At 41.0% G+C, this 27,293-nt stretch overlaps 2 protein-coding genes and 1 long non-coding RNA gene across 5 annotated transcripts; 1 reads left to right on the forward strand and 2 right to left on the reverse strand.

Annotated features, from left to right (window-relative positions):
* Positions 1-2,065: 2,065 nt before the first annotated feature.
* On the reverse strand, positions 2,066-7,333 carry dera (deoxyribose-phosphate aldolase (putative)). The gene is made up of 9 exons (XM_088366463.1): positions 7,195-7,333; positions 6,513-6,610; positions 6,299-6,446; positions 6,036-6,131; positions 5,826-5,960; positions 5,625-5,753; positions 3,624-3,736; positions 3,129-3,278; positions 2,066-3,053 (listed from the first exon to the last, which is right to left on the reverse strand). The coding sequence occupies exons 1-9, from the start codon at positions 7,223-7,225 to the stop codon at positions 2,997-2,999; spliced, it is 957 nt and encodes a 318-aa protein (XP_088222589.1). The 5' UTR covers positions 7,226-7,333; the 3' UTR covers positions 2,066-2,996.
* On the forward strand, positions 3,836-27,138 carry LOC148379358 (uncharacterized). 2 transcript variants are annotated; one of them, XR_015855313.1, is made up of 3 exons: positions 3,836-4,375; positions 12,374-12,439; positions 26,925-27,138. It is a non-coding gene; the product is annotated as an uncharacterized LOC148379358 (long non-coding RNA). The 2 variants fall into 2 exon arrangements; XR_015855314.1 differs by lacking the exon at positions 26,925-27,138 and adding an exon at positions 13,146-13,271.
* On the reverse strand, positions 9,037-23,299 carry hmga2 (high mobility group AT-hook 2). 2 transcript variants are annotated; one of them, XM_088366473.1, is made up of 6 exons: positions 23,023-23,299; positions 22,543-22,656; positions 21,560-21,646; positions 21,201-21,251; positions 12,941-12,973; positions 9,037-11,433 (listed from the first exon to the last, which is right to left on the reverse strand). In XM_088366473.1, the coding sequence occupies exons 2-6, from the start codon at positions 22,642-22,644 to the stop codon at positions 11,377-11,379; spliced, it is 330 nt and encodes a 109-aa protein (XP_088222599.1). In that variant the 5' UTR covers positions 22,645-22,656; positions 23,023-23,299; the 3' UTR covers positions 9,037-11,376. The 2 variants fall into 2 exon arrangements, with proteins under 2 accessions (XP_088222599.1, XP_088222598.1); XM_088366472.1 differs by having other exon boundaries at positions 22,929-23,298.
* Positions 27,139-27,293: the final 155 nt, after the last annotated feature.

Raw genomic sequence — 27,293 nt, forward strand, 5'->3', positions numbered from 1 at the left:
CACGAGAGCGTAACGGTTTCATCGGAATCGATGCTGATCAACTTTTCTAATTGCGGACGAGCCTCAGACAGGTGAGGCCGGCCGGCCGGCCGCATCGGTTTGATCTCTCAAACATGTATTCCATCTCTTGTACTGCCACGAGGGAGCATCCAACCAAGGTCAACGCTCAAAGGCAGCGAGCGGCGCACCATGGGAAATGAGCGCGTGCCAGCCTCCCACTTTTGCGGGATCAGCGCGGCATCAGAAGGATCGGACTGACACTAGTGAAGTCCCCCGGTATCACCTATCACAACTTGTTTCTGCCACAGAGGAAACCAAAGACCCGTTTTAATTGTATCATTAATATCATTGCAGTGGAGCGCCAATTATTCTCGCTTTGAATTTTACCTGCGCCAACCTTCAATCGGCTTCCGTGCGGATGTTTGAGTACGAACAGGCTAGAAGTCATGGAGAGTTTATTTTTGTGATCAAAGCAACATGCAACAAATGACCTTCAACTGGGAAAATGTGTTTGTACAGTAGAGTACTTGATTTATGTCCTGAGATGATTTCATTAAATAACTAAAAAAAAAAATCAATGACAAAAAGTGATACTGTTTAATGAATAACAGGAAAAATCAGTGAACATAAATTTCACTGTTTAAGTTAAAATTTTGCATTTTTTTTACCAATGTGTTTTCTTACTTACAATAAATTTATTTCATGTGCTAAATATGTAAACAATATAAGGTTAAAAATAAATCAAATAGCTCATTAAAAACTTAACGCTAAAATAAAACAAAAAATGATGCTAAACACTGAACACATTTTTTAATTTCATTCTTTGTATTTAGAATTATCTTTTATTTTTTTATCAAATTAATTGTATTGTTTTTATTTCTGAAATATTTATATTATATATTATATTATTAAATAATATTAGGTTTAAAAAACACTGTATAAAATATGAAAAAATAAAATAGAGTAGTTCATTGTTTATGCTTAATCCTACATATATGTATTAAATTTAGTATAAACTGCAAATGTATTTTTAATTAATCTTCCCTGCATTTTTCAACTAATCTCAACATATTTTCTTTTATTTCCAATTCTTCAAACCTCATTCACACAGCCACCAGAGCTATTTTTTTCCCTTTAAAACATGTACATTCATTCCTCATCCAGCGCAAACAGCATGACAAATCCAAAGTGCCGTTCATAATGGATAGTGGGGCCATTACTGACGGCGTGGGCTGCTCGGCCATTTTTTCTTCATCATAAACTACATGTGGGACGCCGGGGCCGGGGAAAGTGTCGTTTTTCACCGCCGCTGCGGGCTAAAGAAACACTGATGAATTAAACAAGGGGAAAACAATCAATCTGAGCAAGACTATTTGTCAGGCGTGAGGGACTTGATCACCGCTGGCCTGCCGGGTGTTCATCCAAACCGACCTCTTGGTGGGTGGTTGCTGGGGGCGGGGCGGGGGGTGCGATGCAAACAAAAACAAAACACTGTGTTCCCATTCTACAATTTGATTGGCTGAACCCTTCCAACGCTTTTATACTTTATCAGCAAGCACTTCTAATTCTTAACGGCAGATTAGAACAACAGCAACAGAGAAACTGATCGGACAAATATTCTTATAATTTGTAATTACCTATAGCTGCCACCAGATGGCAGCACTGCGTTTTTTACTATTAGACAAGGCAAATAAATGAAGCTCCTCACTCTTATTTCAACATAGTTCCACACACACTCAACAAAACAAATTGAACCCAATGAAGTGAAACAGCGTGGCTGTTTTGTGTGTGTGTGTAACCATGTGTGTGATAGGGATCTGAGTAGATGGCCTAGGGAATCAATCAAGCAGGTTCCAGCCTCCATCTTATCAAGTGGCAGCGTGCTGACCGATGGTTCAGATTTGAGATGATCTACATGCCTTTATGTAAGTGCGGCTAATCCATCAAGAAGCCGGCCATACGAGCTCACTCCATCATCGCCGCCGAGTCCGCACCTCACACAATGTTTTTTTTTTCCGTGTATCTGTAGTGGGATGAGGGTGGAGGAAACCAAAAGGGAAAACAATTTAAAAGTTGTCCGGTCGCATCATTTATTTCCACCAGAGATGGCATCATTCAGACTCGATAAATCACAGCGCAAGTTCGACCCGGACACGAATGAGGATAAGCGGTGTAAAAAAAAAACAACACTTGAAGCCACTCTAACGTTATTCACAGTTGAAAAAAAATACAATTGGTTTGAATGGTAAACATTTTTAGATAATGTTTGACAATTAAATTCAATTTTTTCAATGGCCTCATTCCCAGCCTTGTGCAGAAGCCAAACTGCTCCCTGGAGTTCATCCTCCCTCCATCAAATACTGAATTCTTTTTTCTCTCGCAAATACGTAATTAATTCACTCATTTACGCTTTCTTTCCTTCAAGGTCAAGTCTTTTGATATCTTCATTAAACAAAAATAACAGAGAAAGTTTTTTTAGGGTCTTCAAATGATTCCTCAGTTTTGTGAGCTGTTCAATCAAGATCTTTTAAACTCACTTAACCCCCGGCGATTAATCCCCCCCACACACACATCCTTGAGTTGTCTCTCTAATGAAATTAAGAACAAGCCTCCATAATAGATTCGGTGCACGTCACAGTTGAAGGTTGGAACACTTGACGAATAACGGAAGACTCGTGCAAGCAACTTCAGTTCATGAACGGTTACAAATAAAAAAAAATATTGATAAATTCAGTCAAACATAGAAGAAAAGGAAATTTGCATTACAAATCATTATTAATGGCGCTGTAGTATATAAAGCACTAGCGGTGCTAGAGGGGGGGCCAAGGGGTTACTGAACCCCCATATTAGATTATATATAGAATATTTGGGGTTTGTAAAGATTTTTTTTTTTTTTGCAGCCCCCTGAGATATCCTTGACTGGTAGAAAAGGAGATTGTCAGGCTTGTGTGGTGAACTTGAGGTCCTTGTTGGTCTTTTGGAGCATCTCCAGAGCTTCAGGCCATGGGAAGCTCATGGTAGGCAGCATATTGTCCGGTCACGTGATGATAAATCTGCACAAGTAATTATGATTATATTTCTAATCATTTTTTTCTCAGTTCATTTGTAGTCATTTATGTCTCCCCCACCTGTCTCTCAATGTCAGCCAAGAGGCTGCTGGCTCCCAAACGGAAGAGGTGAGGAGTAAGCCAGTCGTTGCCTAGCTCCTCTTTGATCAGCAGAAGCCACACCAAAGACTCCTTGGCTGTCCGGATGCCCCCCGCTGGCTTGAAGCCCACCTGAGGGCCCACAAGAGAAGCGCAGTTTGATTAAACCGTTGTATGAAATGTTTTCCCTCTTGGGCTCCCCCTAGAGTTCACAGCAACTATTGCACTTAAATATAACTACTGCGGTGGATTTAAAATAAATTGATTGTGCATTTTTTAATCAATTAATTCAGTGATGCTTTCGCATACCACTAGAGGGAGCCAGATTACCACTAGTGATACTCCGACCGCCCTGAAAATAAATTTGGGTTAATTTTAATTAATCGCATTTCTACTTAATACCTAATACAGGGTTTTACTAAAATATTATTTCCAGTATCTGGATATAAAAAAAAAAATCAAAAATTGACCATTTACCTTATGACCCGTACGCAGGAAGTAATCACGTATGGCCCTCACCATCACTATGGCGACAGGGTAAGTGGCGTTGACGGATTCCTTTCCCGTGGATGTTTTGATGAAGTCAGAACCTAGTGGGATTGAAGCGCAAGTCAAATTTATTCAGCAGCTCTTTGCTTGGTTTCATGAGGCTCTTTTACGTTCATATCAACATTTGTGTGTGTTTTTTTTTTGTGCGCGTTCGCTTCGCTTGAGTTCAATATGGTACGTTCGTCAAACGCGCATGCGCATGAGGTGAAATTCCTCAAAGCAGGCGGGACAAACTCATTCGAGTAAACAATTAGTGTTAATTTCGCTCTCCAAATGGCAGGGAAACTAAAATATGAAGATGAACACAGGACGTTTTTTAACAGAGTGGGAAAGTTTTTTTTTTTTTTTTTAATTGAACGTAATGGCAAGCCATTCTACCTGACATGTCAGACGTCATTAGTGCATTTTAAATCTTCAAGTCTTCAGCGCCACTTCAGCTAACATCGATAAGGACTTTCCAAAATGGACTGAATTTCGTACGCGTAAGTTGGACACTTTGAAAAGTCAGGCAGAAAATCAGGTTTAATTTTTCCCCCAAAAAATTACGAAGCACTCAGAGACTGTCACGCTTACATCGTATCAACAAACTGGCTTGGAACTTTGCAACGGAATACAAGCCGGATTTGAAGAGGATTGTTCAAGTCAAGGAATGCCAGAAGTCGGACTAAACAACATGCATAGTAAGTGAAAAAACGCTTTTGTAAATTATTATGTTTTTGTTTGTGGATTTTGTTGAACTGAGAGTTTGTGGACTTGACTTGACTTGACTTGACTTGACTTGACTTGACTTGACTTGCTTGAGACAGTGTGCTTTTAGTCTCTGACTGGTTGGCCATCCCGACTGTATGGGGAAGAATAAATTCTTTATTTGTTTTATTTTGAGTACTCTTCCCATTTGGGGACTTTGCATTTAAATCCCAACTGTTGGACACATTACGGGAAGGTGCAAAGCGGACTTTTGGATCCCGTGGTCAGACAAGAACAGATGTTGCTGCTGATGGCTAACAGAGGGCAGCTGTACGCTCATCAATAAAATCCTTCATTTTTCCTTCCTTCACAGCCAATTATCAGCTTTCCCGATAAAAATAGAAGATGAAATGACATTCTTTTAATAGATGAGCCACAAACTATAGAGTGATAATCAGCCCTTCTGTCTCCCCGGTGTATAATGACTGTTCATTACGGAACAGAACAAGATGAACATTTTCCAGTTCATTAAAACCTGCGCTATGTATTTTTCCCCAGTCAGGTCTTTTTTTTTTTTTTTTTTTTTTAGCATTTCTCCCCCTTCTCGTCGTCAAATAATCCTTAAGATTCGTCACGGGGTGTCTTAATTACCAGATAATGGATAACGGTTATTAAATACGGGTGGCGGTAATGAAGCTCCATTCATTTGTGTGCGGAGGGGAAGGAGGGGGGCACACTGGTGGAGGAAAATAGCCTGCGTCGGAGATTAATAGGTGAAATTATCATTCAATTTCAGGAATCTCATCGGCGATTCAGAGGAACAAGCGGAGATTAAGAAGGGAGAGTGGTGACAAAAACCGATGCGTTTTAATAATGATCTCGATTCACGATTCGGTTCCGTAATCGGCTTAAGATGTGACGTCTGACAGGCATTTGAGTGAGTGGGTTTTGGCCGTCATCGAGACATTTGGCTGATAGATATGAAAAAGCATTGGGCGATTATGGAAAAAAATAATCGTGATTTTTTTGTGTAATTGAAATCACGATTAATAAACACGATTACTCTCATTTCAAAACGGAGTGATTCAACTACCAAAACTCAACTTTAAATATAATGTTAAGCAAGCACAAATATTTTGGATTAGGGAATCAGTTTTAAAAGTATCGGTACTTGGTATCGGTATCAGTGACTACTCAAAAATTGACTGCTGTTTGAAATCCCTGAAGCGCTTTGAAACTGACCGGCCATCATGGCGACCAAACTGGCCTTGTAGACGTTGGTGAAGGTGCCCAGTTCGCCGATAGCCAGGATGGTCTTCATGTGAGCGTCGCCGCAGGCCTCTCGGAACTGAACGATCTCATCGTACATCGCTGTGGAAGTCACAATCGCTGTTATATTTATTTGTTTTTTACATTTATTTATTTTACATTATTTATCTCTACCTTCCCACTGTCCAGTGAGAGCGAGCGTCCTGTTGATGACGATGTCAATCTCAGTGGCGCCGTCCGCTACGGCCATACGAACTTCCATAATACGTGTCTCCAGTGGAGTCTGACCTGCCGGGAAACCGGTCGCCACTGGAAGAAAGGACATTTTGATTCAATAACACAGTTTTATTCACACATTTCTATACGGGTTTTTAACGGACTCACCCGACGCAACCGGGAGATTGGAGTTGGCGGCTTTTAGCGATTTGACCGCATCGGCCACGCGTGACGGGTACACGCACACTGCACCGGTTGTTACCCCTTTGGACACGTAATACAGAAACATTAGAGAATTACTTTAACTGGTCTTTGGCGCCCCCTGCGGTCTGCAAAGAGAACTGCTGGATGGGAACTTTTAAGAAACAGCATGACTACTTATTATATAACCCATTCAGAAAAAAACAAAGTTGGATTTAGCCAAAACATACCTTTGTCATGCATGTCAATTTCCTTGAGAAGCTCATATTGGACGGGCTGGGTGGCCTTCATGCACAGTCGGTGGACGTTGGACGGCGTATCGTCTCCGGCCAGAGTCGTCAGGTCAATACACGTGATGGCCTTCAGCAACCAGGCAGCCTTTAAAAGAGCATAAATGTATTACAATTTTTTTTTAATTTTAAGTTTTGCACCAAGTAGCAATACCTGCCACTGTTTCTTGGGGAGCTTCAGTCCTTGGATGTATTGAGCTCTCCGAAGTACAGCTTGTGTGTTCACTCTCACTTTGGAGACCCACTCCAGATCTGAAGTACAATGGGACAGAAAAAAAAGATGAAAATTAATCATATCTGATTTGGTAGGGTTTATTTTTTATTATTAAACCACAATTTTATGTATTATTACACCAGTAGGACGGGGTCATTTTTCTTTAAGATCATTAAGTTTGTGTAGTATCAAGTACTTTTTTTTTTTAGATTTTTTCCATGCAGCTACTTTGCAAATAAATTTGAAAAAAATCTAATTAATACAATGTAAGTGCATAGATGAATTGCATGCTGTACATTGAATTAAGTATGAAATAAAAAAACATGAAGGAACTATGTCTATTTCCAAAATGAATGAGTGAGGCGTGCAGAGTGATCATGAGACGTTAATTACATGTTTATGATGGCTTTCAGCCAACATTTTTTAACAACGAAGCAATAAAAAGTCCGTTTTATTGTCCCGCACCGGTTTGTACAAGTCCGTCCCTTCATTTTGCAGGTCGTTTACCTCTCAAGTGTTACTGATTAAGCAAAGAGAACAGAAAACGATCTGAAAAGCGCAAGTTTCGAATGTCGATCGGGCATTTTTGAAGCCAGGAACTATGCATTAAGTTGTCACTTACCAAGTTGCGTGCCCGGGTTTCTAGCAGACATAATGACAAACTATATTTTTAAATGCAAATATTTTTGTTGCTTTCCACCGATTCTGTCAGTGTTCACTTCCTGGATCCAGAGTGTACCGGAAGTGGAATCCCTATACAGTAAAATATACTTACGATGCGATTTGAAATTCTAATTGAAGCTTTTTGTTCGCGCTACACTAAACATAAATGTTTAACATATACATATAAAACTCAAAATTTAACAATGACATGCCAGATTAAACTTGGAGTAACTTGTAGTTGAACAGACACAGGAAGTGAAAACCTTTCGAAATAAAACAGTAATCTCAATTTACAAATTTACTTGTACTGCTCCAGTTTTGCCGCGAGAGCGCGCTGTTGAATACAGAATTAATACACTACTTTGCTTTCTAACACTTCTGCTATTGAACAGCAAAAGAAGTGCAGAAAAAGGAATGAATGAAAGAAAAAAAATGGATTCCAAGTATTTGAATGAAGGAAAATGAGTGGCAATGTTCCGGGCTGACTCAACTGCAATGGAAGTGATGGCATGTTGACTCACATAAAACTCAAACTCATAGAAATAAAATATTTTATGATGAGGAAAAAGAGTTTTATTGCAACTTCGTTCCATGTCACGTTGCCAGGTAATATTTAAAAAAGCAAACCTGGATAAAATGCTAACATGCTAGGCTCTAAAACTTGCTAATATAAAACCAGGAATTTTTCCACCAGGATTAACCACTAATCGTGCAAGTTAAAAAAAAAAAAAGTCAACAGACCTTAGTAAAAAATAATTGTGGTTAGTGTGTATTCCCAAACAAGCATTTGTGGTCATTTCCTTGTGGTAAAAAACAGTCTTGTGGTTCACCATATTTACGAAACCAAAACGGGATGTCCATTAATCACTAAATAGGGAAAATACTTTTTCAATGTTATTATTTAAAAAAATTATGATAAATAATTTACATGCTCTCAACAGGGTTAAAGTCTACCATGACTGGTCGTCACATTTTGTACATGATCACAAAAAAATCACACCCAGTTTGCCATACATTTTTTTATTATTGTGCTGAATAAAATGTAGTGAATATCTAAAGACTTTTAGCAAGCGAGTAAAAACTGTAATCCAAGAAAGGAAGTGGATAAAGAAAACAAACAAAACAGGTTAGATACTTTAGTTAGATACTGTCGAAGAAAGGAAAATAAAACAGCGGAGAGCATGGAAAAATCCAACCACGTGCCTCCCAGCTTCTACTACATAATAAAAGTTACAAGTTCAGTTGAGGTGAATCGAAAAACAGTCGTAGAAAATGTATCCCGGCAAAAAATAAACATTTCAAGATGTTCACCCAAAATGCTCTCTGGATGTCAAAACAGTATTTAGATTTGAGATTGAGGTAAAAATAGGCCCTTTGAGAGGTAGTAATGTGTATCTGATTGTACTAGAATACAAAGGTTATGACGAGTAACTTTTTTTTTTAAGACTCCCAGAGCTGAAAGTTCATCCACAGTGTAGTAAGGCAGCTTTAACATTAAAAACATTTGCTGCAAGAATAAACTGTTACTAATGAAGGTGGATTGAAAAAAATTCATGTCGCTTCTCGAAGGCTCTACCTCTAGCCTCGGGTGAAAATTTTAAGAACGCAACATCTTCTTTCAAAGTAAAAACCAATCCCCGTATACATCTGGTTTAACCATATAAGAGAAGAAAAAAAAATCACATTTGCGTACACGAGAACTCCTAATCAAGTATACCATCTATTTAAAAACAAGAAAACATGAATACAATATACAATAGTCAAATCTGAAAAGCCACTTGAGGGTGAGAAACGTACTGAGATTAGACAAAAAAAAAACTTCTGCAGTCCTGATAATACGTTGTAGATTATTAACATTGCTCATACTGAACGTAAACAGACATGACCAAAACTGGAGGTAGTGACGTGATTAGTCCGTTGTTAGCTGATACTTTGAGGTACAGTTCATTCATACTGTAGGTAGTACAATCAGGAAAACAAAAAAAAAACCAGCCCCACTCATTTAAAAACAAAACAAAAAAAACATTCAAGTTAACTATTGTCCATCCCAGTTTGAGGAAAATATGTTGCATTGTCGTGTATAGATAGAAAGTAAGATTAAAGTATATTAAAAGGGATACATAGCTGCTTTTGTGTATTAAGTATATAAAAACACACCACTGAGATTTTTTTTTCAAGAATCGCTAATAGCAAAGTAAATTTAGCAGAATTCGCCCATTCATGGATTTAAAAAAAAAAAAACTATTAGTTATTGACAACGCCATGTCGAACGCATTCACTGCTTTCTACGTCAGATCCGTTTCAACTAGGTTGGCAGTGAATGGGTGAGTATAAAAGTATTGCTTTGGCGCCATTTGTTGGCATCTCGTTATTAAGGAAATATGGCGAAGTGAGTTAAGGAGTTACATTTAGACAAAAGTAATGCTTTGCCGCTGTCATGTGGCAATTCCAAATCAATTAATGTATTTTTCAGACAATAAGGCACACTTGTAATACTCGATGGATCTCAAATTTTGTTTTCCTGGATTGGTTTTGTTTCCCTGAACGTGCCGTCATGCGCCTTATAATCCGAAAAATATGGTACTTGTACAGCACCACCCAAGAAAATCCTTTAATGTGTTCAAAACAAATAGAATTGCATTCAGCTGTATATGCAGTACATATATTTTAGAAATATTAAAAAAAAAAATCCCCACCAAGTTTCAGGATATGAGTTAAAAGACGACAGAACAACCTCGAGTTTACGTTATAACGGGCGCAAACTTGACTTGAGCTTCTTCTCCGTTAGCACCTCATCACTAGAAAATGCTAGAAGACGTCAACAAGCATGACCTCGTTTTCAATATACAGTATCATAAAATTCCGTGACATAAACGGACATTTCAAGAGCGGCTTGTGCTGAGTCGGAGGTAGTTTTGACAAAAAAAAAATAAAAACGTTGAGAAGGCGCCGCATATCAGTGACCCACTAAGGTCTGATTGAGCAGCAGATTTATTTCAAGGCCTCCTCTGCGTGTTACAGTGTGAGATGAGATGTCCGATGCCATGCTGCCACAAAAAAAAAAAAAAAAAAATCCAGGTATCGCGTGTGTTCTGAGGTAATGCGTTTTTGTTCTTTCATGAGGTTGTTTCGTGAGATTTTAAAGCTACGTTGCGCAGACGCAAACAACTTAAGCTATTCACGACTAAACGATACTGTACAGCAGTCGGATGCAAACAAGTTTGGTTTGTGGCGTAAATGACTGAACCGGAAGTTTGCGATTCCACCAAGAACAGGGTAACTAAAGCAAAATACTGAGGTTGCGGAAATAAACCGGGGTAATGTGACCTCAAGTCAAAATTAAAGCTTTAAAATATAAATTTGGGGCATTGGAATGTTCATTCTAATTATTAAAAATTATTAATATTTTAAAACCATTATTTTAGATTGAAGAAAAAATGTAGGACTGTCAAACTTATGCCCAATTTTTTTTTTCACTAATTCATCCTCACATGGTTATTTTATTTACAAAATTTCAAGCAATCACAAGTGGTTGAATTTATTTCCTTTATACCAATAAATTTAATAACACAATTTTCTAATTTCCTGAAAGATTATAATATCGGAGATGTGAGGATTACATCCAACAGAAATGGTATATTATTTTATGATATAGTAAGATTTTTATTTGTCAGATTAAAATTAACAACACCTTATGCTATTGGGTTTAGGGTTCAAATAGGTGTCAAAGGTCAACATGATTGATAATAAAACTACCCCCTGAGGAAAGTGTCCCCCTGTCCTTGATGGTAATCATTTTAGGTCAAGTTGTAGGTTGCTCTAATATTTGTATAATTCGGAGAAGAAAACCTGCAGTTTCAGTTTCAGAGATGGTTAAGAGCGAGGACATCTCCAACTGCGCCAAAGGGTGTGTCTGCATGTTGTGGAAATTGGAAGAGAAATATCTTTTGCCTGCTTGGTGACAGGTCTCTGCAGCCAACATCCAGTGACAAAGGAAAAATACTGGATATGGACTTTAAAAAAAAAAAAAATAGTAAAATAACATGTGGAAAAGGTTAAAAAAAAATAAGTGGTCAAGGTAGTCTTTTCCCTTTGAAAGACCTGACAGCTGAATGAGGTAGAGGTTTCATGGTATGGAAGCTTAATCTTCCTCCTCTTCCTCCTCCTCCTCGTCTTCTTCCTCCTCTTCTTCTTCTTCCTGCAAAGGAACGAGATCAATTGTGTCAATTCAAGGTTTTCCTCAAAATATCCATGGGCGGCTTTACAGGGTGGCCAGAGGTGGCAGCTGCCACCTTTACCAAATACTTGGTAATGAATCAATAAATATTAAATTCAAAATGTCAAAAGCATACCATAGTGGGAATAACACATCGACTCAGATGAGGTGAATTTCATTTTCCACATTTCGTTTTATAAAGTGAAGCTAACCGGTATAATTTAAAATTTTTGACTTTTCCCAGGCCACAGGAGTGAAACCCATTGAGCGTTTTTCTGAAACGTGCAGCCCTGCTTTCATTCATTAATGCTTGCAGACGGCGCGGCCTTGAAGAGCCTGCTAAATGCTACCATGTGTGACGAGGGGCAAACGAGAACAAGGGAGGGGAAAGTGGGGGGGCGGTACTACAGAAGAACCTTTAATCATATTGGCCTGCCATCCACAAACTTGACAATATTGCATGCAGGCAAGTTAAAAGTGAGAAGTGAATTGTGATCCGTTAGCTCGTCTATGGTGTTTTGCATTGTTAGTTAGCATTAAGCTAATGAGACTGTCATAAAGCATAGTTACATGTTTTGAGGCACCACACACTTACTTCAATACAAATTCCGATCCTTTACTGTAGTTGTGTATTTCCGTGACAGAGACTCTCCACGCTTCGCTTTTAGGGGGTATCGTAAAGATTTCTCAGGAGAAAAATGGAAACGAATCTACTTCGATAGTAATACTTGTACGTCTAAACATCCCACCCCTGACAGAGTTAAGTTAGCTTCTGGATTTGGATGCAACAACTTTACCCCACCCTGCACGCCGGAATGAAATGGTTTTGAGGTTTTGCGCTAGCCGGGCGTTGTTTGGGCTGAGATAAAGCAGCCTATCAAAGTGGGTGAGCTAAGCTAAACGACATTTTTATGGTTTGCAGCTCCCCGGGCCTCACAGCACCTCCCAACTACTTCAGGGCCTGTTCCCACAGAGCCACAAATCAGAGGTGAGTTATGCAAAAGTGGCCTGTACCAGCAAACACGGGGAGGTTGGTAGATTCCTGGACAGTGAGGGCATGCCGGGGTGGGGGTCCTTGTGTCATGTTTCACTCACTCTACTTCCATTCTCCCTCTAATGAATGTACTCGCAAGGGGAGCAAGGCATTACTCACAATTATTTGTTACGCCTACAAGTGTGGAAGGGAAGGAGAGAATGTTTTGCTTTAGGAATCAAAACTAATCCAGCCAACAAAACATAAATCATCCTAAATAAAGTCAAGTCAGTGTTAATATAAAAAGCTTTATAGCATAGTATGATAATGCTATCATGCTAATGCTACTAATATAATAAGCTTTATCGCATAGTTTGATAATGCTATCATGCTAATGCTACTAGTATAATAAGCTTTATAGCATAGTATGATAATGCTATCTTGCTAATACTAGTAATGAATGCTAATAATGCTAATGCTAACGAGTCCACATACATCATAATCGGGATTTCTTACCTGAGCAGGTTTTTTCTGGACGACTTGCTGTGGCTGCAAGAAAAAAAAAAGAAGTGTTAAAATTTCTTAATAGCATTCTAGCCATTGGCAAAACCAGAATGTAAAACTGAAAGTTGTACGTCAACAACACTGCTAAAAAATGGCTGCCAAAAAGTGGTTCAACCAAGTAATAGTGTCTGGGTGTCATGTTTCAACTGTGTTATAGTTCACATGAAATCTGGACAAAATTCTGAATGGATTCGTGTTGTCCCATCACAAAAACTTCAACAGGAGGTATTGTTGATTTATATCCGCCGTTGGCCAAAGTAAACTAAAAGTAATATAAACTGACCGATAATAAAAAGCCAACTGTTTTACAGGGCTAGCTTGCGTTTTATGACTGAAGGCAAAAAGCCAAAGGAAGTGGCTACCCACCACAGGGGCATTATAAGCTCCAAGGGAATGTTGGTGGATGACATCCGCGATATAGAATGCAGCTGCTCTTCACACCTCATAGACATTGAGACCTAAGCAAATTGGGACTGGCTGAATCTCTTATTCGGATTGACAGCGGTAAGCTCGATATATAATGTGTATGGATGGAACATTCCTCGGAAGTAATACGGTATAGTCTGTCACTTAAGTACAAGTCATAAAGATAACTTTGGAAAGAGGAGAGGAACAGATCCAAGTTCGGAATCTTACGTCTATGTCCAGGACAAACCAAGGTTCTAGAAAGAGAGGCAAGAGAGAAGAGAATCTTAAGTAGTTAATCTCAAGACAATGTCCAGGACAATCAGAAGTTCTAAAAAGGAGATAAAGAAGAGAAACTTAAGTCCTCGATCTCAAGACGTCCAGGTCACACAAAAGTTCTAGAAAGAAGTTCAGGAGAGAACATTAAGTTCTCAATGTCAATATCCAGGACATACCAATGTTCCAGAAAGAGATTTAAGGACAAAGAAGAGTTGATCTCAAGATCATGTCCGAGACAAACCAAAATTCCAAGAAATAAATTCAGGAGCCGAAGAAGAGAAACCTTGATCTCGAGACAACGTCCAGGACAAACAAAAGTTCTAAAAAGATATTCAGGGACAAAGAACAGAAACCTAAGTCCTCAATCTCAAGTCCTCTAGGACTCACCTCAGTATCATGAAATGTAAAATGAAACAAAATGATCTTGCCAATCATGACGGTGAATGGTTTCTTACTCAACTCTAGTTTTTGTTGAACTTTTCTATCCAGTTTCCAGGAACTGCAAATAGGCTGATGTAGTGTGAGGGATGTCCTAAGCCTTTCTAAATCTTCACAGGAAGTAGCATTAAAGCAAATGAACAGCTGAGCAGCCTGGCCGAGAACATGGAGTATCCTGTGCTTGTAATCCAGGCCAGCTGGAGTACCAGTGAGCCCCCCCTACCCCAAGATCACTTTTAGCAGCTGGTGGGTTTTGGACCAAGTCTATGCCAACACCAGATGCGAAACATAAGTAAGGTGCAAAAAAACAAAACGGTTCCAAGTTGGAAGACTTATCACCTACTGTTTCAATGCCTAAAAATAATTCAGCGTGTACAAAATGACAACTGGTCATTAAAAAAAAATCAACTCCCTGCTTTCTCTCTCCCAGTGCCCTCGCTAAGACCCCTTCGTTCCCTTTGCCCCCGCCCGACCCCCGAAAAAAAAAAAAAATCACCGCATTGTCTTTCACTTACTGTGGCGGCTTTTTGATGTCGCCCAACTCTGACACTATGAATCACTTGTAGGCCCCAGCAGCTGCTGGCTCGTACAAGTGATTCTGGAGACAGCTTGAGGCGTAGCACGAGGGCAGCCCATTCAAAGGAATGTTGGGTAAGAATGACTCAAAAGGGGAGTGCGGTTGGGACCCCTTTCTCGACTGAAACACAATCCCCCTCCCCGTCTGCTGCTCGAAGAATGCGAGCTCTCCTCGTGGGCTTCTCACCCACCCAGAAGTCCCAGCCGATCAAAGGGAAAAAGCTTTCACTCCCCAGAAAGTACATTGCACAGGCCGCCATTCATAAGAGACTCAGCTTGCTCCCCCCTTTTGTGTCGAAATGTTTTAGCCTCTACTTGACTCGCTAAGAAATGTACACGCACACACATATGGACATATCCAAGAACATTTATAGATAACGCATCCAATCAGATTTGAGCTTGTCTGTGTTGCCATGTCAATTAAATCTGCCTGGAATCAATCGGGTTACATTAGCAATTAGTCTTTAAACCAATCAAATTTCACATTTGTCCTCAGGGGGGGGGGGAGTGAGCCAATCCCCGATGAGGTCATTTTTCCGTCCTCTGATTGGTGGATCAGATCACAAGTTGTTTCAGCCAAGCCCAACTAGCAAAACATCTGTAGCATTCAGTCAAATTGTTTTTTGAGAAAACTGAATAAACTCCGCTTCCATATTTCGGTCCTAAACAAAATCGAACTAGAACTGCTTTGCTCATAAACAACCTGCAGACCGCATTCCCGCGCCGCTGTCCTTGCACAGGTTTTCATTCTCCCTTAAGGTAGAAGCTGCTGTTTGCTCTAGTTAACCGTTACTGAGCCTGCTAACCTTTGCACCTCCTTTGAAGCCGGCTGGATAATTGGAGCGACGAGGTTCAACCTCCGCAAACACACAACGGGCTTGCACGCTTGAAACGGCTGTAATGGGATACGCATCAGACCGAGCGCTATGTCGTGTAGGAGGCTGTTAAAATCTGGAATGCTTGACATTTAAATAGTTAAACTTTAACAACTGTGCCTAATAGAGCACTTTGCCTAGGTGAACATTTTACTTATATGGCAGGCTTAGGAATAAACAGTCCGTCTGGACATAGAGCAGATGAAATTCCGACCACAGCAAAAATTTTGTTGAATAAAAATATTTTTGTATTTAACAAAAACATGTACAGGTTTTATCTTTGTCCACTTGGGGTCACTACACGATCTGTAACGATCCAGTGAGTGACGTGGGCGCCATCGAATCGGCGTGTATTATTCGATTAATCGTTTCAACCCAAAACAAAGCAAGCTCTGTCCTTATCACTTGCAAATTGTATTTCCCTTTATTGTCGCCCCAAGTGTTTTAAGACCCAAACTCAAAAAAGTTGACCTGTGTCCTGGAAAGGAGTTGGGTTGGACCATATCTAAACCAGATGTAAGCCGAAAAGATAACGTTATCAGCAGCTTCCTCATTGACCAAACAAGAATATTTTAGTAAACATTGGCAATGTAAACCTCAGGTAGTCCCAGGTAAGCGCACAGCTGCAGTTCAAACAGATATTTGCCGGATTTACCACGGTCACGCAAACACGTCACGTTAACGTTAGTCGTATGAATTATAAGTACCGTATGTTTTGGTAACGATTGAACGTGCTTTGACGCCACCCACTGTCCCGACAGCCAGCGGGGGCCCCCAGTTATGAATTACACCTATCAGGGTCCGGCGATTAGGGGGAATTTGCCGAAGGGCCCTTTGTAGAGCAGAAAACTGTCTGTCGTTGTAAGGAATGTGGAAAATTCCTCACAGACAAGCAGCCTTTTGTTTGGAAGGTTTTTTTTGTGTGGGGGGGGTTGCTGTGGAAGGAAAGAAAGGCACAGACAAATTGGACTGGCTTCATTTAGGAGCCTCTGCTGTTTGATGTGAAATCTGTTCCGAGAGTATCCTGGATAAGATTTTTTTTTTACAGTAGTATATATTTTTGGGTTGGGAAACAAAATTCCACTAGTTTGTTGCACGTGTTATGAATTAACCTGTCTTGACTGAAACGGTTCATTTCCTGCCTCGTAATAGCTGCAGCGAAAATACACTAATGGCAAGAAAGTCTGTAAGGAATTTGAAGAAAACAGTGGCATTGTAAGGAGGGAGGGGGGGGGGTCTTTGGGGGGGGCATGCAGGACACCCCGGGACAGCTGCGGAGCTTCCTGTGTAAAACAAACAGTTGGCGAGCTAGGTGCCGTCTCTCTGCAAATGCACTACTTTGTGTTTATTTGTAGATTGTGTTAAACAAGGATCATTACACGAGTGAATATTTGTAGCTAATCTAAATAGTGAGGAGTCGTTGCAAATTGGTTTGGGAGATACCATGTGGATCATGGCCCCAAATTCCCCCGAGGGGAATTCCAGAGAGTTCAAACAATGTGCCAGGTTTGCAGTTGCCTACATTTCCTTAACCCACAGTGCAAAAGGAATAAGAATTCAACAATTAGCATATAAATGAAATTATTAGAGTTATCCAGAGTCAAGGAAAAGAGGTGGAAAACCGCTAATGTCCTCCGAGACCTCCTAATGCCGGGGACAAAGGTCTAGTGGCTGGAATTCAGCTCTCTGCAGCCAAAACTTGAGGAAGGTGGGGGGTTGGAGAATGTAGGGAATGAGGCAAGGTCTCTGACCACCTACTCCCCCCCCCACACACACACTCCTTTCAGTATGTGTGATCTCTGGGGTCTCTCTTTCTCGCCCTCTTACAGATACCCTGAGGGAACTAGTGTGGCCTCGCACCCATCTAAATATAACTCCCATTCATGGATTAGAGTGATATAATATATCCATAAACACGGGATTAAAGACAAACCAGAGATTCTTTCTCTAAATATAATTAATGACTGGAAATCGTGAATTGCATTCTCTGTTGCTAACCAAAACAGCAGCACTCCTACAGGTGAGGTATTATGGATTCAACTGTGGATCGTTAATTATTTTACATTTTGGCAGCTTGGGGAAATGCGGTAAACTGAACTAATTGTACTTTTCCCTTATACATAAAAAAATGCATAACGTACACGGAGACTGAATGAAGTCTTTTTAAATCGTTTCTGTGCGATGACTACTACCTCTGTAAAATGGTCATATAGAGTCTCAGTATACATTTGCAAAGACAGTACCTTCAGTTTGCTAGCTATGTCTCATTTAAAAGTAAAATCCTCTCAAGAATTGACATACTGTGCAGTCGAGACCGGCCCACTGACACACAACGTTGACGTGGAAGGAAACATTCCAGGTCGGCATGCACAAGCAATCCCTGTGCTAGCTTGCTAAAAAAAAAAAAAAAAAAGTAGACAGGGGGATGCTAGCATGTCCGGGATTTAGTATTGTGCACCAGAGTCAGAAAACCTCATGCCATTGTCGGATATGACTTGACTTAAGGCGGCTAGACTTACATGAAGCTAGCTTACATGAAATTCATCAATGAGAACCGTTACATTTCCCGCCAAGAAATGTAGACCCTTGTAAATCAGTTTCTAGAAGTTGGAGTCTATCCGAGCTGATTTAGAAGTGGGCTCCAGACTATTTCAGAAAGATTCTGGTTGAGGATCAACTGGGACTTGATAATTCGCCAGATGCGTGATAGTCAGCTTACGCTAACAAAGGTATCCATCCAATTTAGGATTGGAGGCAATATGGATTCTATCCCAGGTGAACAACCTACCAAGTGATATCCATCCATCCAGTGATTTTGTCTAGAACTTATTCAGGGTTGCATGTAAGCCGGAGCTTTTCCCAACTGACTTATCAGTCAGCTATGTAAGGCCTTACATTGCCAATGACCCAAGGAGGTATTAGTCACACCATATTTTTAGCATGATTCACTCCAAAAACAAGGCCTGACTCTTACGGTGGCCAGAAGAACGTTTAAAATAGTCCCGACTTAATTCTGACTCACTCCGGATCCAGCGCATATTTTGCCAAGAAACCACAAAGTTGATAGACAATAGAACAAGTCTGGAAAGGCTCTCCAAAGCCGCTGGTCAAATGCCAGGAAGTGCTGCTCATCACCTCGGCCTTCCTACTCGCTTCTCCAAACGCTTGGCACCGGTGTCTGACCCAAAGCCAAGAGCAGCAAAGCCATGCACTTTGGGAGTTTTGCACCCTCTCCTCTTCACACTCCATCAACCCCCCCCCCCCACCCCCCCCCCCCCCCCTCTCTCACACACACGCTCGCGCCAAAGCACTTGCGCTTCCTCTCCCATTCAACCGGTCATTTCCGCAGGGTTGCATGTGGGGCGTATTAGTCTCACAGTAGCCTCCATTGAGAGTCTGCGTGGCCATAGAAAAAAAAAAAAAAAAGGAGATGGGTACGAGCATGAGTAAGAACGTGTCCTGGGTGTGAGTAACTTCAGATGTGACTTCGGAGAATTTAATACAAAGAAGCAGCTGTGTATGGAAGGAAGCGGGATGCGGTGGAAAGGAAAGTCAGAAGAGTGATGAAGAGAAACCTTACGGCGCATGTCCGACTTGGCATGACTCGGTTGTACTCGCAGAAAAAAAAAAAACATTAGGCTGGAGGTCACGGTCCTCGGAAGAAAACGTCTGACTCATTTCCCATGTTGGAGTATGAGTCAAGGCATGATCATCCTCCAACTTTCATGTTTGTTATTGTTAGTGTAGTGAAAGTAGTCAATGGTGCCAAAGAATTAGTAAGTGAAGACAAATTTAAGGCAAATGTGTTTACTAACTACTCCGAGAAACTTCCAGAGAGATTTGGCGACATGGGCATTTTTTTTGGGGGGGGGGCACATAGCCCTCCATCAACTTTGACTAACAGAGGAAGCAGAAGCTTCCTCGGGCAATCGAACACCTGCACACAGAGGCAATAAAGAGAGGGAACGGAAAAGGAAATCGGAACTAAAACGGTTGGAGTTGAAATATGCCAAAAGTCAAATAACAATCTAGAACTCCTCTCAATACCCCCCGGAAAATTTGAGAGATTTAGTGCCAGTCTAGTTACAATGAACTCATCTTGGGGCATACCAAATAGATTTCCCAAGAACTGAAGACAAGACCAGGCAAGCACTTGTATGCAACTTATTATTTCATGACCCCACGTCACTTGTTGCATTGCATCGAAGCAAGACGTTCTCGAGTAACAACTCTCGGGAATGAATTCAGGGACCATTGTTGAATGAACAAGAAGTATCGTGGACTGATCCGTCAACCAGACTCTTTGGGTGACCCCGTCTGACTCAAACCCAGGAAATTCAGAAATTGGAGAAGATTGATATCTAGTCACAGGCACCGTTTTGATTGTGGTTATCTAAAGAGCAGACTGGAGTTGATGTCAAGGCCGGAGCGTAGGCGTTGAAGCGGAGGTGCGTGTACCTGGGACATGCAGGCACCAGCAGACACAAGTACCCGAAAAAAAAAAACAAAAAAAAAACACTGCGGCAAACTTCAACCGGTTGTTATCAGTTCAGTCCAACGGTTCAGTGGCGGCCTTGCAGCTGTGTTGAGAAACTGATTTGCTGGAGTCGTGGTTTGGTAATAAACTTCCTCATCTAAACATTTTTACTCGACGCCGAGAAAATATATGTGGAATCTCGTGAACATGCAAACAGTCCATCCCCGCACACCCTTCCTGGTGGCACCTCTGACTCCATTTCCTTGCGCTATCAATCACGCCTGTCACTTGGGTGCTGATAAACACTGAGGCCTTCAAGCTGTCAGAGGTATTATTTCAGTTTTCCTGTGGTCAGACTGGAAGGTAAACATTTTCTTTGACTGATAACAGCAACATTTAGTAGGGGGATGGGAATCTCCTTGAATGTTGAAGTATTGAGGTGACATAATCCCATTTAATGACGCTACAAGTCAAGTTGTGTTTAAAAAAACGAGGCAAACCTACTTGGGGGGGATTACGTTGGGTAAAAAAAGGCTTTTCAATGACGGGAAGTGAGTGTGTAGTCATAAAATCACTTGAAACTTTATCATCTATCCTCAACTTCACACTGCGCGACATGCTAGCACGTCATGCTAGCAGGTGTCTACATTTTCATTTGGTTTTCGTTAGAACCAATCCAATCCATAACCCCAAACTATATCATCTATCGTCAACTTCACACTGCGCGACATGCTAGCACATCATGCTAGCAGGGGTCTACGTTTTCATTTGGTTTTCATTAGAACCAATCCAATCCATAACTCCAAACTATATCCATCCTTAACTTCACAATGCATGACATGCTAGCACATCATGCTAGCAGGTGTCTACGGTTTCATTTGGTTTTCGTTAGAACCAATCCAATCCATAACCTCAAACTATAGCATTTTTCCTCAACTTCACATTGCGCGACATGCTAGCACGTCATGCTAGCAGGTGTCTACGTTTTCATTTGCTTTTCGTTAGAACCAATCCATAACCCCAAACTATATCTATCCTTAACTTCACAATGCGCGACATGCTAGCATGTCATGCTAGCAGGTCTCTACGTTTTCATTATACATGATCCACGCTTAGTAGTACCAAACAGCAACGTGAACTGAAATATAATAAAATGACTTACCCATTTCCTGGGTCGCCCCCTGCGTCTTTTCTCCCCAGTTGCCTCGGCTTTCTGCGTACACATACGGAAATAATGTAGTCTTTTGTATAACGAGGTCCCATTACAACGATTGAGCTACTTGTAGTCCAAGGTCTACCTGCTACATATTTAATGTGGACATTTGAAGGTCAAAGGGAAAGACAATCTGCTGTTTAATTAATTAGCAGTGTGTTTTATATGGCTGAGCAGAAACACAGCAAAAGATATTAACTCATTTGCTGCCATTGATGATTATTGACGTCTATTTTAACTTTAATTTAATTTAATTGGGAATATTTATCTGTCATGCGTGTAGATACAATTCAGGTGTTGGAACTCACCTTCTGTGCTGCCTTCGAAGGGCCCTTGTTCTTACTTCCTTTGGGGCGGCCCCTCGGTCGCTTTGGGACGGGCTCTCCGCTCGGCTCCTGGAGGGAAAAAGTGGGGGTATGACATTGGTGTGGAGAACAGGAAACAAAAGCGGGGAGCCCCTCCCAACCACCGCACCCCAACCCCCGGCCGCACACTATCCCCACCTCAACTCGCACACCACACACTGGGCAACCCTTCTTGTGTGGGTCCCTTTTCAAGCATGCGCTCATTTGCTGGTGGTGGTCCCCCATTTGGTCGCTGCTTTATGGGTCAAGAGCAATGCAGACAAAGGTTGCGAGCGTGTGTAACAATTGCGTGCATGTGTGGGCTGGCACTGGGAGGTGTTTTATTCCCTCTTATTCTGCGTTGTTACTTAATGACTTGCATCTTGTACATTTTGTATACAGTATACTGCATATCCTAAATTAACTTTTCATGGTTCTTGTTAAAATGACAAAATTGCAAATTGAAAAACGTCTTATTTAAAACTACAATTTATTGTATATGTTACATAACCATGCAAGACCACTTTATGGTTTTCTCTCCGAAGGAAAATATTATGACAGAAATGTTTTAACATACTTGGCCAGTAATTATAATTCAAATAATCATTTTAATTGCATTTACGGTTTGAAATAATGTTGGAAAAAGTGACTCAATGGTGAACTGTACTGTATACACATGCACATGTTCATAAATGTCCCACTTGTCATGGTGTCTGGGACTCCAGTCATGGATGTCTCTAATTAAAATTCCCAGACTGGAAATAGCTACATTCCTTTTTTTTCTTTCTTTTTCTTATATAAACATGTCAGATAGGTGAAAGAGTCTTGTTACACACTACAATCATTTACAATTGTTTTGGGGACTTAGAATGAATTAATGAGGATTAGTTTGAATGAAAAATGTATTTTTGTTGCGTTTGCAATGATAGAAGTGAGGTTATACTGACTTTTTGGAGTTTTCGCGGTCTTCCCGGTCTCCTCTTTTGGGGCTCCGCGGCCCCTGAGGGCTCCTGGGAGCTCTCGCCGGGCTCGTCCCCACGTCCACTCATGGCTCCCGGTGGCTACTCCGTTAAAAAAAAAAAAAAAAAAAAAATTAAAACAATAATTCTGTAGATTTTTGTATCCAGATGAGCCGGTTAAAATTATAAGGGGAGGGGGGAGCCTGGAAGTGAGCACCAGGGGGGTGGGGGGAGCACAGCGTGACACCCGAGTCCACAACGCCGGTCGAGAACCGACTCAGCTCCGCTTACAAGGCACCGCGGCACCGGGGTAGCCCGAGGAGCAGCGGCGAGGCGTGACAGCTCGGAACGGAGCGTCTGAGAGGCATACTAACCGCATCCACGGTCCACTCGAAAAAAGCGCTCAATGAGGATGAGGTTTAAAAAAAAAAAAAAAAAAATAGGAGGGGGGGGGAAGGACGAAATCACCTCTACCGTGGGTGGACGCGCAGGGCAGAAGGGAAGGAGGAGTTGAAAATGAGAAGGGGAGGGGCGGTTCTGGAGTGGGTCCAGAAAAAACACGCAAAACGGATTCCTGGCGATGGGCCAGATGTGGTAGACTGCGTTTATGAATTAAATTCACATTTTCACACGTTTCAATGGAATTTGACTACTGGACAGTCATTGAGAGGAAAGTTCATTTCTTCAATGGCGGTCGGATGCTATCAGCTCGGAATGGATCATTTAGTTACGCTCCGGATGTTTTACCCTCCTGGGTGGGAAGTAATAAAGTAAAAAAATACTTATGAGGTGTAGACGTGCCATGACTAGCGAGATTAATTCATCATCAGTCATAAGAAACTCAAAGCGCGCATCATTACTTCATCCATTTACATCATCCTTTATTGTGCATGTTTTGACCACCAGGGGGCAATGTAATACAGGCGCCTATATAATTTCACAAATAATTTCGTAACATGTAAACGTATTCGTTTATATATTTGTTTATAATATATAACTTTGCGTTTTTATTTTGGCTGGGTGTTTGTGTTCAAAATTTTATTTTTTAAAAGGTTATAACTAGCAAAAGATGTATGCCAGTTTTCATTGTGTTTTATCATTTATTAGGAATTTTTCAAATTTTAGAAAGGAGGCATTAAAATTTTAGATGTTGCCTCATCAGATTCAAAATTTTATACAATTTTCCTGGTTTCACTATCAGAATGTAGAGTTAAGTAATTTTGAATTGTATTTTTATTGAAGCTGAACACAATTTCACTAACAAAATGCAAGATGTCCATTTTGTGGAAAGGCCACTGGCCACTTTGAAGCTCTCCGCCTTGAACGCGCAAGCAGATCAATTACGTACCCAGGAACAAGAGAAACAAAGAATAAAGTGTCTTATGTGCACGACCTTTCCCACGATCCCACCATCTCCTCCAAATGCTTTTACAACCTGGCCGGTGCGAGTAAAAGTAGTGAAATGATCAGCCAGAGTGAGCTTAACGGAGCCACGACGTTATCAAAATATTTGGTGGTGTAACTACTCGCTCCCATGCAGACAATGACTCCACTGAGAGAGCAGGGTTCATTTGTGGCGAGTATTCATTCATAAAAACAGCCCCCCCAAAAAGAAGGGGGTTTCTGTGCAAGGCCCGCCTCTGCAGACTGAGTGGCGTCGGCATCAAACCAATACAATCAATGGGCCGCGGAGCTCCTTCAGCAACCTTCAGGGTGGTTTTTGTGCATGGCGCACATGTGCAGCCTGACCCCTTGTTGAAGCGCAATTAAACGAGAACGTAAAGATGTTATTGCGCTTTGCGAGCACTCGTGTCATCTCAGACTTTCCACCTTTCCAACCTGGAATGCTGCCCGAGCTAAATAAATACATCCGAAAGAGTCTGAGTGATGTGACGCTCACCCAGCCAAGCCAGTCAAGCATCTGCTGCGAAAGTCTGTTTTTTTCGTGTTGTACGCAGTTGGTGGGAAGTACTTCAATAGATTTTTTCAGGTGTAGTTTACTTTTCTGAAAACTTTTACTCCAAAACAAATACGGTATCTCAAATCATCTTTCCCCGTTGAGATGAATAGAAATGCCATTAATCTGTTCCAGTCCCACAAGAACAAATTTTAAAAAATTAATGTCTTCATAAAAAAAGATGGAATTTAAAGAGTTAAACAATTTGAATTAATTTCATTCATTCAATAAGCATTGTGGTGTGATCACTTTAGCCACTAGGAGGCAGTATAACACCGCTGCACATAATATACAAAGAAGAGTTTAATTAATTTAGTCACTCGGTGACATTAGTCATTCTTTGCAGACGATAAATAATATATGCTTGTAAATATTGTTATTGTCTATCTACGTGTGCATTGTTGATGCTAGTTTTGTTAGCCCGTCTATGGTGTTGTCAATTGTATGTTAGCAATACGCTAACTCTCTAAGTGAAAGTCATTTTGCTCCATTTCCTGGAAACAAGTCACGGCTGTCATCAACACATGGTGTGTGTGTGTTTAAATGTTTTGCTGCATTTTGTTGGCTACAAGGAAATGGTGGCCAACTTTTTACCCTTTAATTTTGGTATAACGCATCCGAGTGCAACTTAAGCATGATGGACAGCGTGGTTTTTGGCGCATAGCGTTTTGCATCCACTGCTAATAGCAACTGTGACTTCAACATGCACATTCTTGGCCGTGCTTTTGGCAAGGCAAGAAAAGGACCTATTCACAGCTCGGGAACAGATGAGAGTTTGACCGCCGCGCCACCCAAAGTCCATTTTAACAGTCTCGCCTCCAGACATGTCCCTCCCGGGCTCTCTCAAAGCAGCGGCACATATGTCATGCATTTACGGCGCACAGTGCTGAGAGGCCATCTGCCAAACACTTAGGATTGTTTAAGAATTCCTATTTCTATCTGCTCTCCGATTACAAGCGTTTTCGGAAAAGATTTCCGGGGGGCATTGCGCCCCCGCGTTTATTTCTTTTCAAGTCAATGAAACGGAGGAGACGGTTTCTTTCGGCTCCCGCTTTTTTACGCTTTCAAGGACAACATCTCCATGTGGAGGACGACGTCTGTGTTCTTCCCCACTGTCAGGGATGGAATGAACACATTAAATATAGACGCCGGGAGATAAAGTAAGCCATCCAGATGTCAGGCGGTCGGATAGGGTGTGCGTTGCATGTGGGATTAACCCAGAATAGCATATGGAGTGTTGAGTACAATTGCAAATACAGTATGTCAAAAAACATATGGATTATATATTGAGCAGCAGGGCCGGGGCTAGGTGGTAGCCAGGGGTGGCCATACCCACCCCCTTGGCCACCACCATGCCAAAAGGAACATTTCGATACTTTTTTTTTTTATTTCGATGAGATTCATCATGTCTTCGTAATGCTATACCGTATTTTCCGCACTATAAGGCGCACCGGTTTATAAGACGCACCTTCAATGAATGGCCCATTTTAAAACTTTTTCCATATATAAGGCACACCGGATTATAAGGCGCACCATTAATGAATGGCCCATTTTAAAACTTTGTCCATATATAAGATATATACATTCGACCCGCGGGCCGGACTTTGGACACACCTGCTGTAGTGGCTCAATATTGGTCCATATATAAGGCGCACCTGATTATAAGGCGCACCGTCGGCTTTTGAGGAAATTGGAGGTTTTTAGGTGCGCCTTATAGTGCGGGAAATACTGTAAACAGATTATTTTTTTTAGACAATATATATATATTTTTTTTATACAGTTGCCATTCCTGCTATTCCTCTGTCACCTTATGGGATAATTTTTGGGGCTTGTAAAAAAAAAAAAAATGGGAGTGGTTCGACAGACCCCCTGAGATGCCCATCAACTAAAACAGATTAGACTATCACATTAAAAACGCCACAAAACGATGGTGAACAAACCAAACAGTCAAGTTGCTGCATTCCTTGCCTTCCACCGTCAAAACTATTTTCTCCTCGTACATGGCGGGGCACTGCAGTGTGTTACATTCCACAAAAACACAGGATCCATGAAGATTAGGGACACTGGAATGTGGAAAAAAAGCAATAAAAAAAACCTGAGGAGGAAGCTTTGAAGATTTAGAGGCCTGTCCTGTCAGACGATTCGGTGATATGCTCCAACAAGCTTGAGAAGTTAAATGTTTTTAAAGGACATGAATTTGGAGGTGTGCCTATTAAACAGTCCTGGAATCAGACTACTCATTCCTAATTTAATGTGCAGCAATTTTTTTACATGGCTTAAAATCCCATTAAAACAAATGAGTGACTTTAACAGCAGTGCAGAACCTAAAGTGTGTTTTCTGTCACAAAGTGTCAGGCGCACATCCTGTGGATGAGGCACTTAGGAAGTTGATAGAGATTTTTTTTTTTGTAAGCACTGTAGATGAACTCCAATGGATTTGTGGAATCCAGACACCACGCCCCCCAGAGGTCAGAGGTCACTTTGCAACATTTAAGTACGTCTCAGGAGGACTCTGTCAGCGTGCATGTGGTAAACACCCAAATTCCTTTTTCCTAACTACTTATATTGCCATTAATTTTTTGTTCATTAAAAACTATAAACAAAAAGTATTTGAAAAAATATTTCTGTTAACATGTACGAAACCGCTTAAGCAAGTCTCACTTTCTGTAAAGCAAACAGTGACCTCTACTGGTCTTAGAACATGTTCACGTGATTTACCTCCTAACAACCGAAATTCAAAATTACTGTGATATGTTGTTTTACTTCACTAAAAATAAAAAAT

The sequence above is a fragment of the Syngnathus floridae genome, chromosome 22, assembly GCF_059516105.1.
Source record: "Syngnathus floridae isolate MCC-2025c chromosome 22, RoL_Sflo_1.0, whole genome shotgun sequence".
Lineage (NCBI taxonomy): Eukaryota > Metazoa > Chordata > Actinopteri > Syngnathiformes > Syngnathidae > Syngnathus > Syngnathus floridae.

What these genes read in the sequence shown, in the direction of transcription:
- dera (XM_088366463.1), bottom strand. Translation starts at nt 7,225, where the DNA reads ATGTCTGCTAGAAACCCGGGCACGCAACTTG. An exon ending in TCCCCAAGAAACAGTGGCAG is followed by an intron (nt 6,447 to 6,512) that starts GTATTGCTACTT and finishes GCTCTTTTAAAG; the next exon opens with GCTGCCTGGTTGCTGAAGGC. An exon ending in AATTGACATGCATGACAAAG is followed by an intron (nt 6,132 to 6,298) that starts GTATGTTTTGGC and finishes ACGTGTCCAAAG; the next exon opens with GGGTAACAACCGGTGCAGTG.
- hmga2 (XM_088366473.1), bottom strand. Translation starts at nt 22,644, where the DNA reads ATGAGTGGACGTGGGGACGAGCCCGGCGAGAGCTCCCAGGAGCCCTCA. An exon ending in GACCGCGAAAACTCCAAAAA is followed by an intron (nt 21,647 to 22,542) that starts GTCAGTATAACC and finishes TTTTCCCTCCAG; the next exon opens with GAGCCGAGCGGAGAGCCCGT. An exon ending in TCCAGAAAAAACCTGCTCAG is followed by an intron (nt 11,434 to 12,940) that starts GTAAGAAATCCC and finishes GTTCCTTTGCAG; the next exon opens with GAAGAAGAAGAAGAGGAGGA.